The sequence below is a fragment of the Antrostomus carolinensis genome, unplaced genomic scaffold (genome assembly GCF_000700745.2).
Source record: "Antrostomus carolinensis isolate BGI_N321 unplaced genomic scaffold, ASM70074v2 scaffold9227, whole genome shotgun sequence".
NCBI classification, from domain to species: Eukaryota; Metazoa; Chordata; class Aves; order Caprimulgiformes; family Caprimulgidae; genus Antrostomus; species Antrostomus carolinensis.
Genome location: NW_010325321.1, coordinates 68421 through 84215, shown reverse-complemented (window position 1 = coordinate 84215; position 15795 = coordinate 68421). Strand labels below are relative to the sequence as shown.

The window sequence follows — 15795 nt, the reverse complement described above, 5'->3', positions numbered from 1 at the left end:
AATACTCCTTTTTGCAAAGCTCTTGGAGCAGAAAGTTCTTGGGACACGAGAAAATTCTGTGTGGCTCCTCAGCAGCCATTGACAAGTCTGTGCAATCTGTATTTTATACCTAGCAGCAGCGTGGTGCGATGGTATCTGCAGAAGCAACTGGCTGAAAATAGAGGCCTGACAATGCTTTTATTGACATTTGGGTTGGAAAAAATAGCAAACTCGGAGTTTGAGCCCAAGGCATTTTGTTTGGAGTGTGCAGTCTCTGTGCTGAGTGCTCGATTGAGGATTTGTTTAATCAGTTATTGACAGTAGAAGTTAATAGCAGCACCCGGGGGAGCTGGGGCATCCGTGGTATCGAAGGGCACATTCATAGCCACCGGCATCCTTAAACAAGCTGCTGCATTCAGACCCGACACCACTGATGTTTGCTTCGGCTTAACTTGTGTGGTTCCTCTTTATTTTTAAAGCCCAAGTCATAGATTTTGCAAGTGAAACTTGCTCGGTACACCAGCAATCCAGGAGCAAAGAGCATCCCCTCTGCCCTGGTTTCTGCTGCTTTGGTGGGCACAGAGCCCTTTGCCAGCATCACGGGCAGGGAGAGCCCTCAACTGTGGTGTGGGGTGGCATCTTCCACCCTGGCCAGCCTTGGATGTGTCCCAGTGCAAACACACTACCTGGCTTAACCTGCATATCCTGTAGAAATGACTCCAATAATAAATTAAAAGTAGTTTATTGTACGTGGGTCCACTATGGAAATCACCTGTGTGGAAGGGGGAGATGAGTATCTTCCAGGGTTGCTTTAAGAGGAAAATTCTGGGGAGGAGACCTCCATATATTCAGCTGAAAAAGTTCAGATGTGCCTAAAAGTTGGCATCTCAGGGAGGTTTTGGACAGCCAGCTCCATATTTCAGGCTAGTCAAACAGCTGTTGCGTTCTGTCCTCAGTGATGGAAGTATTTCATTAAGAAGATGAATAGATGAACTCTTCGCTTAACCAGAAACCACTGAAAAAGAGGGAAGAAAAATCACCAGAGTTGTCTTTTGGTGGTTCTCAGTCCCTCAAAACCAGTTTCCTTCCCCTTTTTCTTCGATAAGGAAAAGAAAATGAAAGCTCCTTACAGGTGAAGAAAGGTTTATTCCTTCTTCAGCCTTTTAAGCTCCCAGGAAGTTCTTTGCTCCTGAAACTGTTTGAATTTATAGTATGTTTGGCATTAAGAATATCTCAGAAGACTGCTGAGCACTGTTTTGGAGTGAGGTAACCATTCAGCCCACCCCACTCTCTGTCATTCTCTCTTGCTGAAGGTCTCAATCTGTGCACGAGTGGAAGCGCCACATCCTGTGAAGAGTGTCTCCTCATCCATCCCAAGTGTGCCTGGTGCTCCAAGGAGGTAGGTGGGCAGACTTCATTTGTCTTGCATGCTTTTTGTAACACGGGAAGGGAGCCATTGCCCCCTTCGCCTGTACCTGATACTGTCCTGTGCCAGAAGGGGTGGGTGAGGGCAGCGGGTGCTCCCATACCGGGTGTATTTTGGGTGTATGTGACTCTCCAGCCCTTTGACACTGTAGGAAATAAGTCTGCGACCTCGCTGGCCCCCATGCATCCTCAACAGAGCAGCACTGTTTCGTCAGTCCTTCTGCCCCTTCAATTACCTTCTTGTTTTTGGTGGGTGCTGGGTCCCTGCATGGGCCCTGTGTTGCAGGAAGCCTTGCTTGAAAGCTCTCTCCCTAAAAAGCCCCAAGCCCCTGGCTGGTGTCCTGCTACGTGTCCCTTGTTGCATGGCCTGGCATGGCATGGGCTCTTTGTCTGTAACAAAGATAATTCTCCTCTCTGAATCTATTCTGTCATTTTGGGAACCGACCCATGCTTCTGGCATCCGCGCCGTGCCGTGGCGATGAGTTATGCAGCTTAACTGCCTGCTTTGGGGTGAAAAGGCATCCTTATGTTCGTGCTGAAGCTCCTCACCCATAGTTTAACTGGGCCTCCTTGGTTTGTGAAAAATTGCAAATATCTTTCCCTGCTCCCTAAGGACTGCCCATGAGTTTAGATATATATATATCTTATTAAGTATCCATCTTGCTACCTAGACTTGTGAACGAGGTGTGTGAAAGACGTGATAACATCCAATGCATAGATAGCTGTTGTCTGGTTAGTGCTGCATCTATCCTAAGTGTTTCAGAGAGAAACAAGGATGCTTACAGATGCAGGGAAACACCCTGCCTACTTGCAGGTACAGCTGCTGTGCCAGGAACCAGGTTTGGGTTGTGAGAAACCCCCGAGCAGTGGATGATCTTGAACCTCTCGATGACCATGGCCAGGAGCAATGCACTCCTGTTCCCTGCTGACATTTTTTCCTCCATCCCTGTCCTGGTCCTGTTCTGGGGGACGTGCCTCAGCCTCTGGCTCTCCAGGTCTGTTTTACGGAGCGTTCACTTACTCATAGGCACAGCCACAGCTCTCCAAGGAAAACCTCCTAACGTTACTAACACCACGCTACTTGACAGCGTAATGGCTTTCATTGGTTTTCTGCAGCAGGGCGAATGATGTGCAGAAGGGAAAGGGTAAAGCAATAGATTCCTCTTTTGAGACATCTTGTAAACAGCTGTAAGAGCTCCTCTTCCAGCCAGCTAATCTGTGGTGGTGAGACTGGATCCAGGAACGCTGACTATTAAGCCATGGGTACCCAATAGCTTGCTTTTTTTGGTTTTCTTTTTTTTTTTCTTGGCATCAAAATACAACTCTTTGCAAATGCTGCCAGTGGAAATGTTTATCTGGTGGTCGCTGTGACCACTAATTGTATGGCAGCCCATGGGACTGGCAGCCTGACTTTTATCTTGCAAACAGGAGAGCTACCAAAAAAAAAAAAAAATTCCTAAATGAAATAGGGGGGCCAAGAAGGAAGACGGGTGTTTACAGGGAAGTGCTGTAATACTTCCTGACCTTTAGCCTGCAGCAGCTATTTAAAAATACATTTCAAGGTGTTTCATGCCAAGAACTACGTGTTTAAAAGCTGCTGTCCCCATGACATGCTACATGCTAAAACGTAGTGAGTTCTTATTCTAATTCTGTATTTATTTTTTTTTTTAGAATTTACTGTTTGGAACTCTAATTATTTCTCTTTAGCTGAGATCATCAGGTGAGGTAATGGGATTGCAAAAGATATCTAGAGGTTTTCAACTTCAGAAGTTTTGAAGTAATACTATGAACTCTTAATATCCACTCTTTGCACAGTCATTTCACCACCTTATTTCCTTTCCCTCTGCCACAGACTAGTTAGGTACATTTATTAAATTGCTTTTAGTCTGTTTTCCTTCTCTATTTCCATTAGCTGTCATTCGCTACGTATGTTACCTGGGAGCGTATATGCCAGTCAAATTCTATAGCTGCTGCTGTTTAAGTATCAAGGCTAAGATATTGGAGAGGTTTCCACAGATGCTAGTTGTGATAGGAACACGATCAGCTGATTAGTGTGTATTTTCTGCTCCCTTTGGATTTACTTAACAGGTTTGGGAGCAAACTGGGTCAGCTGTTGTCATCTTTGTAGGCAACGATGAATAATTTTATCAGGAAGTATATCTAAGTCTATAAGTATATATAATATAATTATGTATATGTATATTACTGTGGTGGTTTCATATTTTGTATGTATATATATTATATACATCTCTATAGTTCATGTATATATTATTATATGTATATATAATACATATATGTTATTATATATATTTATATATTTTCACTAGGACAATTACCTATAGTATTATACCTTCTTGCGTATCTATACCTTCTTATATATAATATTCCTCCCTTTGGAGAATACCTTCTCTTGAGGGTGCCACCATACCTATTTGTTCTTTGTCTCCCCCTGGGTGCCTGGCAGTGCCAATGCTGTGAGGGACACTCCGGCTGTGGGAGAGGAGCATTGCAAGCAGGAAAGCCATGCTGTTTCCTAGAGATGACCATGGTTCACGCGACCTCCTGCAGTGTTGCATCCTCCTCCATCACCCTCAGCACTCCTGGATCCAGGCTCCACGTGACAGCAGAGGAGCAGAAAGTCTCGAGCACTCATGGACCGCGAGTAGGGGTTAGGAGTGTGCAAAAACAATTCTGTGGGTACAAGGAGCCCTGTCCCCATGGCTTTCCAAGTGGGATAGTTTCTTGTATTTACATTGCCTTGAATTGTGAGGGGAAGAGCATGTGTCTAGATAGATGTTTACAGCAGAGTAGTCAACATGCTGTAAATTTATAACTGCCACCTCCTAACCTGTTAGTACAGGGTGCATCACGTCCCCTCGGCTTGAATCAGCCTCTGTTCACTTCTGCTTGTCTTCAGCATCTCTGCTCCCATCAGCAAGGGTGATGATGGATGAGTTGATGATAGTAGCTTCTGGTATCCGGCAGCCCCAGAGCCCCCAGGGGCTGCTGAGCTAACCACAAGTCTTTGGGCTGTTGGAAATTTGGAAGCCGACATTGATTCCGTTGGCTCATGGAAGAATACCTTGAAAGGCAGGATTTGAATGGGGTAATCCATTTAAATGGCAGTGAAAAGAGGAGGTATGTATGTGTGGCCTTAACTGTTGCCTGAGCGTGTCTTGAAACAGGGCTCACTGGGGGAAATATGTGACACTCGGTTGACGGAGACTGCTGCAGCCTTTCCCTGCCTGCTGGAATCCGAGGAATCCTGGAATCATAGAATGGTTGGGGTTGGAAGGGGCCTTAATGGTCATCTAGTTCCAAATCCCTGCCATGAGCAGGGACACCTTCCACTAAAAGGAAGTCGAGGAGATTCCTCAACTTCTCCTGCAAGCTGAGGAGATTCCTCAACTTCTCCCGCAAGCTGACGATGAGAAGAAATTGCTGACATGCTGATGGTGAAAGACTCTGGTTGGAAACTGCACACTGGCCTGCGCAGTTGTTGTGATCTCTGAGGCAGCCTGGTTTTTGTGGGTGGGAGAGGAGGATGCTTGTTGATTCTCTGTGGTGCTGTCAGGTTGCCCAGGCTCACTGGGACTCATTTGGCTTGCTGGGGAGAGTGGTGAGCTCTGGAAGTGGCTTCAGCACCTTCTGAGCTGCCCTGGTGAGATGTGATAGACAGATGGGGAATGTGTTCACAGTTAATGGACCTGGAGTGATTACAGAGGAGATACTCTCCAAAAGAGCATTTGGGTGTACCAGTATTTGGGGGAAAATTATGTCATTATGGTGCTGTTATCTTCAGTTTGCTGCTTTGGGGAGCAATGTGCCAATGTGCAGAGGTTCCTCTTGTTCATTAAGTGCGTGTGAACTGTGTTCATCCATGCGTTACTTATGTGGATGCATTTATTATGTGCGGACATGCAAAAGAGAGATGCATATTAATTACATTAATTATGTGGAAAGTTACTTTTCGATTAATTGAACTGAAATTCCCCCATGGCACCCTCTGTTTTCCAGCAGATTGCTTGTATCCCATCCTCTTCCATCTCAGGAATATGTGCCTGGAGAATGAGGAAGAAAAATCAAGGATATTCCTAGAGGGAACATGTCATTTTTAATTTTTTTTCAATGGAGAAAGAAAGCATAGTTCAGGCAGAATTAATGCAGAACTGGATCAATTAAAGCAAAAAAATGGTAGGGACATGTCTAGGCAGGAGTTAGATATAGCCAGTTAGATATAGACAGTGCTGTTCTCCATTTTTATGGCATGAACCAAGCAATTTGTCTTAAAACTGTTAACTGATGAGCATGTAATTGTCACTCTGTCGTTTCCATTCACTCTGCCTGTTTGCATCCATCTGCTTTTGTCAGCTTGTTTGTGCAGAGGCCAGACCAAAAAGTGCCACCGGGCTGCGAGCACCCAGAGTTACTAACCAGGACTAGGTGGCACCTTCCCAAAACGATGCTTCTCTGTGGCACGAAACACTGCTTGGGGCAGTTCCTGCTTGCTGGGGGTACCTGCTGCATTTCTCACTGATACAGGCAGATGGTCAGCAGGTATTTGGGCACACCAAATTGTTAATTAAGGGTGAGGTGTCCTCTACTTAAGGGGAATTGGGGTCTGAACTGGTGTGCCATGTCTAAGCTGGTGTGGGGCTGCCTTTCAGCTTGGTTGCTCATGAATTATTTGCACCTGTGTGATACCCTTTACTCCTCAGATCTTCTCATCCTTTTTTCCTTTCATTTAACCTCCAAGAGCCTCAATTTTTCTCTGTCACAGAAAACTTTGTGCTTGAGTTGGATGTTGCCTGGTAGCCACAGCTTTGACCTGTGGGTGGGTGCATGTGAGATGTGTTTGCTGTGGCCATTGCTGGGGCTTTCCCAAGGCCACTGTCACACCCCTGCTCGGTGTCACCCTGCCTGGGTTAGAAACCAAAGCAGAAGTAGGGGTCAGCTCTGTAGACCCTAGGTGCTGAGCTGCACCCCCTTCCCCGGGGCACTTACACCCCTGAGGGGGGTGTATTTTCTTCCACTTCTTCAACGCTTTGGTTGATGCTGCATTTCACCAAACAAGAAAGGGCCTGGATTTTATCCGAGCTGCAGCTTATCCTGTGGCCAGTCCTCTGAGCCCATTTTAGAAGAAAGTTTAAGAGAAAATAGCTGGGTCAAGCGAGGGGGACCTGTGCAGAGGTGATGCTGACCTGAGAGCTTTCTGTAGCTCCCATCAGGAGTTGCTGCGTAGAGGTTTTCCCCCAACCTCCTGGGTTTCCTTTGAAGAACTTTTGTCATGGAGGCTGCAGAAGAACATATTGCAGCAGTAACCATTTCTCACCGCTGTGCAAATAAACAGGCTTGCATGTGCATGGCCACCCTGCCCCAACAAAGCTCCAGGCAGGTCCTACACGGATGTGCTCCTCACCCTGCATGCTGGCGCTGTCTCGTCCCTGGCATGCGGATGCTGCTTTTGTGTACACCACTTGCTGGGATGATGAACATGGATTTAAACAGTACCATACCCAGAGCTGTCTCTTATGCTGCTAAAGAGCAGCAGCTGGAGGAGGAAGCCACCATCCTCCTCTCCCCAGGATGCCCACCCCTCCTTGCTCTTATTGTGCTACCCCAGCCCCAACCAGAAAATTAAACCCTAATTCAAAGCTCTTTGAAGTTGAGTCTTTCCATTCACATCAAGAGGCTTTGGAGCAGATGCCAGGGAGGATTGGAAACACCTGATAAAAGCTGCAGCTGCATGAACAGCTCTAAATATTGTCCTGTTTGGATACTTCTCTCCAGCGTTAATTCCTAGAGAACAGCTAAAGATTCCCGGCTGCATTCCTGGTGCTGTTTGTAAAACCAGGGTGTCCTTTCTAATAAGTGGCCAGGTAGAGATGCTCACCTAGAGCCATGGTCCAGGTATCGAGAGAGCAGGAGAGCATCCCTGCAGGTACCCTGCTGCTGGGTCGACCAACCTGGGAGAACGCCTGGACCCCACTGGCTTTTCACTGACTTTAGGTCAAACCACATCCGAGAGAAACTTTTCTCCAAGGCTGGTCTAAACGTGCTGCTCTGAAAGGGTGGGTGTTGTTTTCGGTTTTGTGAGGGATTCTGATTTTTATTTTGTCATGCTGGCGATGATTTAAATAGTCCCAGCCCTCCTTTCTGGAAGTTCATCTGTTTACACGGCACGTTCCAAGAAATTCATGTTTGTATCCATCCAGTGTGCTGTCTCCTTGGCTGGACCCTGCTGCTGGATGCTGGAATGCAAATTTTGCATTTTTCAAATAGTGTTGGGACCTCATAGTGAGGAAATGCAGCGGACAGCCTCTGTCTCTGTCCTTGGGGGACCCCGGGAGCACCCTGTGGGGTGCGAAGGTGAGACCTGTTGGATGACTTCTCCCTCCTCAGTGTCTCCCCTGTTCTCTGCCATGCTGGAGGATCAGCAAAAAGTGGCATTTACTCAGCCCTGCTCCAAGTTTTCGCTGTGTGGCTGAAGGAGGGGCTGGCATGACTGCAAGCATCTTCTCTGCATTATTTCATGTCATTTTAGTCAATGAGCCTGAGGCAGAAGACTGTTGTCTCTATTGTTTTAGTGCAGAAATAAGTAGGAATCAGCTGTTGAAAATTCAGTAAGTTTTGGGCATGCGACTTGCTCCCTTTGGCCCTTTTGGGGAAAAAAAAAATGCATTCTGACAAATGGGCTCTTTGCAAAAGGCTGCATTGTGCAGCCGGCTGTTCCCGAGTGCTGCCCTGCACAAGGCTGCATTGTGCACCACGCATGGGGCTGGCAGCGAGGGCTGGAGCTCTGGGGACAGGCGCTGGGACGCTCCCTGCCACGGCAGCCCATCCTCTGGGAGCGAGCAGCTGCAGGGGTTGCCTTTTGACCACCTCCCATGTGGGCTCTCCCACCTTCCTAGAATTCTCCAGCAAGGACAGCCTGCTCACCTCAAACCGCTGTGCTCTGCTTCAGGGTCCACTTGCTGTGGTCACTTTTTTCTTCCATGTGATGGTGTGATGCCAACACCTGCAGTGCAGCTGTGTGAGGGAGGGGGGACACATGGTGCTTGTGCGGGGACGTGTGGTGTCTCACCCAGGGAAGACGGAATAGGTCCCTAGAGCCACTCAGCCTCTGTCTCCAGCTTTACATCTTGACTTGGCTCTCTGGGTTGGTGGGTTTTTCCTGCTTCCCACAGTGCCACCGCCGTGTCCTCTCCTCCCTCTTTTGCAAAGCTCCTTCAGGGTGATGTACGTGCAAAAAAAATAACAACTTCTCACCTTTTCCCCTCAAAGAGATGGCAATTGGCTGTCCAGGCAGCAAACCAAGCACTTTGCTGTGCTTTCACAGGGCTGAGAGCAAGTGCTGCTGCTGTTGCTGGAGTTAAAACCCAGGTTTAGACTTCTGCTGCCATGATCTGAGAGCAAATTCAATCTTCAAACCCTCCTAGGATTTCTTTTTTGGTAGATCCCTTTGACAGGCTCAAGGCTCAGTACAGACTGCTTTTGAGTACAGCCATCGCAAATGACACCAGCTTCTCCTTGTCATCTCCTATTTGCTACAGATACCAGCATGTCACAACAAAGCTCCTGCTGTGGGATTGATGTTTCTCCCTCCCCTTCCCTTTTGTCCGTTCTTCACCCTCCAGGAGTTTGGCAGCACAAAGTCCATCACGTCGCGGTGCGACTTCCTGCAGAACCTGATTGCAAACGGTTGTGCTGGAGCCATTGAAAACCCCAGCAGCAGCATCAGTGTGGTGAAGAACGTCCCTCTGAGCAGCAAGGGCTCTGGCCAAACCCACCTGGACGTCACGCAGATCACACCTCAGAAGGTTGCCTTGAACCTTCGTCCTGGTGAGTCCCCAATGGCTGTGAGTCGTAGGCTGGGGTGTGTTTGTGTGGGTCAGAAAGGGTGGCTGGGACATGCCGAGAGTGTGTTGTAGCCCCTGATCTTGTAGCCCACTAAAGCAGGTGGCTGCCAGCCCCTTCCAGAGCCCATGAACTTTGGTGGTGCGTCATGGAGAGGTTTGGGGCTGAGGTGTATGTCCTCTGAGATGACACTGGTACTATGCAAGGTCGGACAAATCCTACCCAAAAGTATTGCCAATACCAGCCTTAACCCTTGCACGTGTTTAAAAGGAACCTGCTCGATGTAAAAAATGTAGTCAGTGGATGGAAGGAGTTAAAATAACTTTGGATCCTCCACCAAGCTGACAGTGCTTGACTCTAAACTGAGACAGCGCCTTCTATAAATTGGAAACAAAAATGCATATCTGTTTTCTGTCGGTATGCAAAAGAGCCGTGGGATCAAGGCAGAAGATGGAGATTTGAACTTGTGACTCAGGCCTTGGACTGTAGCCAGATCCCTGTTTCATTCCCCTGAGCCATCACTTTTCTTCAATCTCTTCCTTTTAATTAAAAATTAGAAGAGAATGACTGGGCTGAGCCATGCGAGCATACTTGTTATCAAAAGTTTTTACATGGTGGGGGGAGGCTTTAATGTGGGTTCAGAATTCTTGCAAAAATTTGGCAGCCCATATTTCTGAAGGGGGAAAAAAAGAAAGCTCTTTATTGCAACGTTAAGAAGCAAATATAAAAGCTCAATTCATTATAAGCAATTGGTGTGGGTTTCTAAGGCTTACAGTTTTGTGACAGCTCTCATGAGCATACAGAAGAATGAAATATGATGTTTTGCCCCCAAAAAACAGGAGTTTGAGCTGGTGCTCACGCTACCAGTGCTCTCCCAGAGCCTACCAGTTGCTGCAGGATTTTTTGTTTTAATTCTATGGGTTGGGTAGTCGTCACGTCTCTTCATTAACTCTTCCTCAGCAGTATGACTGCTGTCATCAGGCAGATCCTCAAATGTAAAGAAATTTTGCTTCAAAGCCTTAAAAGCAGGTACCTGAGGGTAGTCATCACTGGATGTGTGGCTACATGCATGGCTTCTGCAACTGGATGTTGCTGATGAAATAGGCTTGCTCCCATAAAAAAAAAGAAAAAAAAGAAAAAAAAGGGGGAGTTGTTAGTGCTCCTGTTTCTTGCAATTCCTGGCAGAAAGGGCTGGCTCAGCTTCTACATCTCTCCTCCCGCAGACTCTCCTCCACACGCAGTGTCCGCTGCTCAGCAGATTCCGCTGTCCCATCCCTGGCAGTTTTGCGGATCCAGAGCCGTGGATCCCCCCGCTCACTCTGCGGCGGGGCGTGGGGGTCCGGCTCTGTGGTGCTTCCTGGGGGCTGCGCTGCCGGATGCGTTGGGCTGCACAGGGCTGGGGTACTGTTCTCTCAGCCCTTGCTGGGGACCACACTCATGGCCACCTTCAGTTCTCCTTGGGCGGCAGAGAAGCCTTCCAGGTCTGGGCTGAGCTGCAGGAATCACCCTGAGGGCTCTGCAGTGATTCCCAGTCTGAGCCCCGAGCTTCCCTCCCTGTGCTCCTCTTGCAGAACATGGGAGTCATTGCAGGAGGAAGGACACGTCTAGATGTCTGTAACAGCATCTCCCGTTTCTGCTCTCTTTTTGATGTTGGGCAGCACTCCACCTTAGGACTAATGACTTCCTAAACCCTTGTATTAGCATCCCCAGTTTAAATTATCCATTAATCCTTGAGCTTGAGAATGAGTCTCACCCTGTGAACCCAAGACAAAAAGGAGACAATGTTGATTTAATTTTGGGCATGAAGGGTGTACTATTTCAAAGACGAATTCACGCGGCGGCGGTCTGTGACGATGGTGATCTTTTATTCTTAGACCGCTAAGCAGAAGCAGAAGGGAGGGAATTGTCAATTGTTTGCCGTTCCCACCCAGGCAGTTTGATCTAATTGTCCCCTGGCAGAAGTCACATCCCCAAATCTCCATGCCCACAGCTAATTTCCAAAGGCTTTAAATTGATGTCCTTCACAGGGAAGCTTTCAAACCAAGCATTTAGTTTTTATAATATTGCTTTTTAATCTTGCATCCAGCTATAAAGCAGAGTGTCCTGGTTAGATGAAAAATATGGAGAGTGTAAAAAGAATTTTAAAAATTAAAAGATTCAAGTTGTATTGTCCATCAAGCCCTAACCCTCGCCAAGCAGAAAGAAGAGCTTTTTGTGGATAAGCGTGATTGTCGAGTTTGTGTTTGTAAATTGGCCAAAAGCAGTTTTTCCAGTATTTGCACTGCCTCTGTGTGACAGTGTCCAAGAAACATTTCTGAATTCAGTTTTGAGTTTAAAACTTTTCAGTAAAAGCCCTAAGGAGAGGATGGTGGTGACGGTACATGGGGAGGGAGGGGGCTGGATTATCTCTAGAAGTGTGAGAATAATCCTGTGCACAGAGAATAATAAATTCTTTTGCACTTAGATCTACATACATTAGCAATATTTTCTCTGAGATAATTGGTTTGTGCAGTTAGAAATGACAGAAGAACCAGGCCCAGGATCTTGTTATTTTTGGTGCTTCTCAGGGACTAATAAATTCATAACTATTAGGAGAAGAACTTTTGATCAGAGCCTCCCAAGTAGGTTCTCTGGCACAGGGATTCCCATCTTAAGACCTGCTCAGGAAGAAGAGGGTTTTGGAAGCTGAAACTCTGGGGGCATTGCATGCAGAAGGACACATCCCCTTTTTCTGAAAGGGTTGGGTATTCCAGTGGGAAAAATATGTAGGAAAAAAAAAAAAAAATAGGCATGGGAATGAATTTTTTACAAGTTAAACACATTCCTGCAGCACTGAATTAAAGTGAAGTTTGCAGTCACGGCTTTGTACCCTGTGATCAGTGCTAACAGGTATTGCACTATAGAAACGATGTTCTCTGGGTGATACCTACATGTGCACGTTTGCGGGCGGTGCCTCTTGCAGCCCTGCCTTTGCCAGGTGGGGTTTTAGCACATGCAGGGGGGAGCAATTATCTGTAAGAACAGAAGCACTGGCTTGGAAGCCACCTTTGATCTAAATGTGCAGGGAAATCCTTAAATGGAGGGAAGGTCTTGGTTTAGGAGACCCCTCTGGTACCTCAGCACCGAGCTGGCTGAGATGCACAGAGAACTGGTGGAACAAAGAGCGCAGACCTGGATCTAAGCCCTTCACAGCTTTGTTTGCAGGAGAGGCAGGCTCTGACCTTTGTGCACTTACCCCTGGGTGCTGGGACCCCCGCTCCTCCGCCGACGGGGTGGGTGCTGCTGGGTTGAAGCAGCTGATGCAGCGGGCTGGGACAGCGTGTCTGCCTGTTCCCCGCACACGGGGACAGCTGCAGCAGTCACTACAAAGCAGATCTAGGAGCCAGGGAAGGTGTTTGGTCCTGTGTGACCCCAGGTGCCAGCCAGGGCTGCTGCCTGCCAGGCTGCAGAGCCCCTCATGCCCTTTCTCACCAGTGCAGCAGTGTTGGGATGCTGTTGCTGCATGTTGTTGGGCTGGAAGCAAGTGGGAGCAGCTGTGCTGCTCCGGACAATGGGGAGAACAAGAAAACATTTAGGGAAATGCTTTTGCAATACTAAAAAATGTTTCATTTCTGGGGAAGAGGAGAGGAAACCACAAGTGTTCTGCAGAATGTGCCAGTGCCTTGGCTGTGAAGAGCTGGGAGAGGTGGGCAGGAGGTCTTGAAAGGATGAGAGTCCCTGGGTCTGAGGCCCCACTGAGCTGGAAAAGGGACTGAGGTGGCAGCTGAGGATGTGGGATCTCCAAACCAGCCTGGGGTTTGAGGGTGCTGGAGTCTGGGGTTTCCATTGAGACCCCCTCTCTCAGGCAAGGGAGGAAAACATTTGCCATCTCCTCTCTGGCTCCACCAAGGTCTGTCTGATGTGAAGTTGAGTTCACTTTGAAGCTGCTTCACCTTTTTTGAGGCGGTGGTGGCCTCCCCTCCCGGGCACCCCTTCTGGAGGATATCTCTGGTGAAAGCGGTTTGGCAGAGGGGAAGGTCGGGGAAAGGCTTTCCTCTGCGCTTCTTCATATTTGCACAGCCTGTGACTCAGCCCTGTCAGCTCCTTCCCTTCTGTTCATCACTTCAGGAAGCTTCATCTCTGCCTCGGTGCTTCCCCTAACAACCTTTTTTTTCCAGTTCACTTCCCCTTTGCCCTGCTTTCTCCAGAATCATGGTGGCACAGCACTTTTTCAGGGGAGAGGTCCTTTTCAAAGGTGTTTCTTCTGTGTCTGCTTTGACTTGACTTGCCTGCACAGCTTAGAGGACATCTTGCATTCATCTCATGCTGGCTATTTTCTCCTGACCCTCTTCCTTCTCCTACTCTACCTCCTCTCTTTTGTGCAGGATTTCTTGGACTGCTCCTGGTTTGCTTTGAGGATGTACACCAGTAAGCATGTGCGGGTCCTTCTTTTAGTAGTCCATGAAACATCCCTTTGAAGTTCACTCTGCTTGCTTTTCTTTTGAGTTTTCTAGGAAAACACTACTAACTGTATGCAATCCGGGGCAGCAGCATTTTTCATGTGTCCCTCCTTAGATGTTCTCTCAGCTGAGATGGAAAACCCTTTCCTATATCTCCAAAGTAAAATAGAGACATGCACTCTATAGATAAGTGTCTTTTCCTTGCCAGCTGGTAGACTACATACCTTAAAAGGACCCAAAGTCACTACTTGCTTTTCTGTTAGTCTCCTAAGGGATGGATTTGGAAATGCTTATTCCCCTCACCCTATTCTTTTGCAAGTGATCTGTCTGCTCTGCAAGGGGAAAAAAAAGCTTGTGGTCTGGAATTTATGTGCTAGGAGTTTCCTTTTCACCGCTCTCAATTCTTGTGTGTGTGCAGGTGACCAGACTTCCTTCCGAGTTCAGGTTCGGCAAGTAGAGGACTATCCTGTGGACCTCTACTACCTGATGGATCTCTCCCTGTCCATGAATGACGACCTAGATAATATTCGCAATCTGGGGACCAAACTGGCTGAAGAGATGCGAAAACTCACTAGCAATTTCCGGTTGGGGTTTGGCTCTTTCGTGGACAAAAACATTTCTCCCTTCTCCTACACGGCGCCAAGATACCAGAACAATCCCTGCATTGGGTAAGTGAGAGGTGTACCCCAAAGGGACACGCCCTGTATTTACGCAGAGCCTTGCTGCAGTCTTCTCTTCCCATTCTTGTTTTAAATAATGAACCACACTTAAGCCCCGGCTTTTGGGAATGATTCAAAATAGGACAATTTCCTATTTTGCAATGGCTATTGGGAAATCTCTGTATCTAGAGGTGGGAAACTGTTGTACTGGGAGCCTGAAGCTATTTTTAAGTACTTGATGAGGATGCAGGCATAGCAGGCTTTTTTACAGGCATCAAGGAAAAGGAGCAAGAGCCAGAAATTCCTGATTTCTGATCCTAGCTCTGAGTCATAGTTTGGCTTTGGGTAGATCAATTAAGCTCTTTGTCTCCATTTTACAGATAAGGAGACCAAGGCAATGTAAGTCCGTCCCAACAGAAGTGTTTGGGGGAGGTGAGATCTGTAGGGGCCTGTAGGACTGATTAATGAGCTCTTGCAAAGTGTTTTAAAGATGTCAGGAAGGTTTTTGCATCTTTATTGCTGTGAATGGAAAGCAAACTGGCCATGGCAAAAGACACAGATTATGTGTTTTGCTTTGTAGTGATATCAGAGCCTTCCTCCTTGCTTTTTTAGTTAGAGTCTTTGTTTGCCCTTTAACAGCCAGAGTTGGGATCAAGTCCATTGAATTAGGGATTATGCCAGAGTGAAATTGGATGTCGTGGAGGGTGTCCAGGCTCAGATGGGTTTGGATGTTGGCTTGAAAGGATAGATACAGCAGCAAGTGCCCTCTTGGGAGAATGCCACTGTTGACATCTTCATGGCACTATCTTCATGTCATCCATCCTTGTGGTTCTTCCTAGTCACATAAGGGCAGTAAGGTTAGCACTTTTGTTTGAGCCATTTGTGGATACTTACACTGTAAGATCACAGCACAGACAGGTGCCAAGCTCTGCAAGCATGGATCCTTTAATTTTTCCATGTGAGAGGCAGATTAAAGAGAGCTTGCATCAGCTATGAGTTTCTAGGCACATTTTGGCATTGACCAAACATTTGGCATCTCATTGCACATTGACTGTTGACCAGACAAAATTATCCGTATTCTATTTTTACCAGTTGTGTCCAAAGACAGAAGTCAAATAGATTTTAACACTAAAAATTCATGCTTTGGCCATGAAGCATAACCACTGTTCACCACATTCTTCGTAGCTCTTCCACTTTAAAATCTGGCATGGCTTCAGAGGGATGTGCTCAGTCATCTCCATCATCCTCAGCCTCTCTCACTCGCTCATGTTGCTCATTCATGGGCTGGGGACAGGGTTTCGCTCCAGTGAAAACTTTGTTTGGCTGCTGTGTGATTTAATTGAAGTGACATGGCTTTTGCTGAGTGAAATAGGGTGAAATGTGCAGGAGGGGTAGAAGAGGAGAGGGTGGAGCTGGACAACTCTGCAGCAAGGCAT

At 47.3% G+C, this 15795-nt stretch overlaps 1 protein-coding gene across 1 annotated transcript in view; it reads left to right on the top strand.

Annotated features, from left to right (window-relative positions):
• The first annotated feature begins 1291 nt into the window (after window positions 1–1291).
• ITGB5 (integrin subunit beta 5) overlaps window positions 1292–15795 on the top strand; it is a 61251-nt gene continuing 46747 nt past the window's right edge. Inside the window, exons 1-3 of the mRNA XM_029085752.1 lie at window positions 1292–1378; window positions 9042–9246; window positions 14119–14368. Coding sequence (XP_028941585.1) covers window positions 14187–14368 — 182 coding nt within the window. The 5' untranslated portion in view covers window positions 1292–1378; window positions 9042–9246; window positions 14119–14186. The remainder of the gene's footprint in view (window positions 1379–9041; window positions 9247–14118; window positions 14369–15795) is intronic.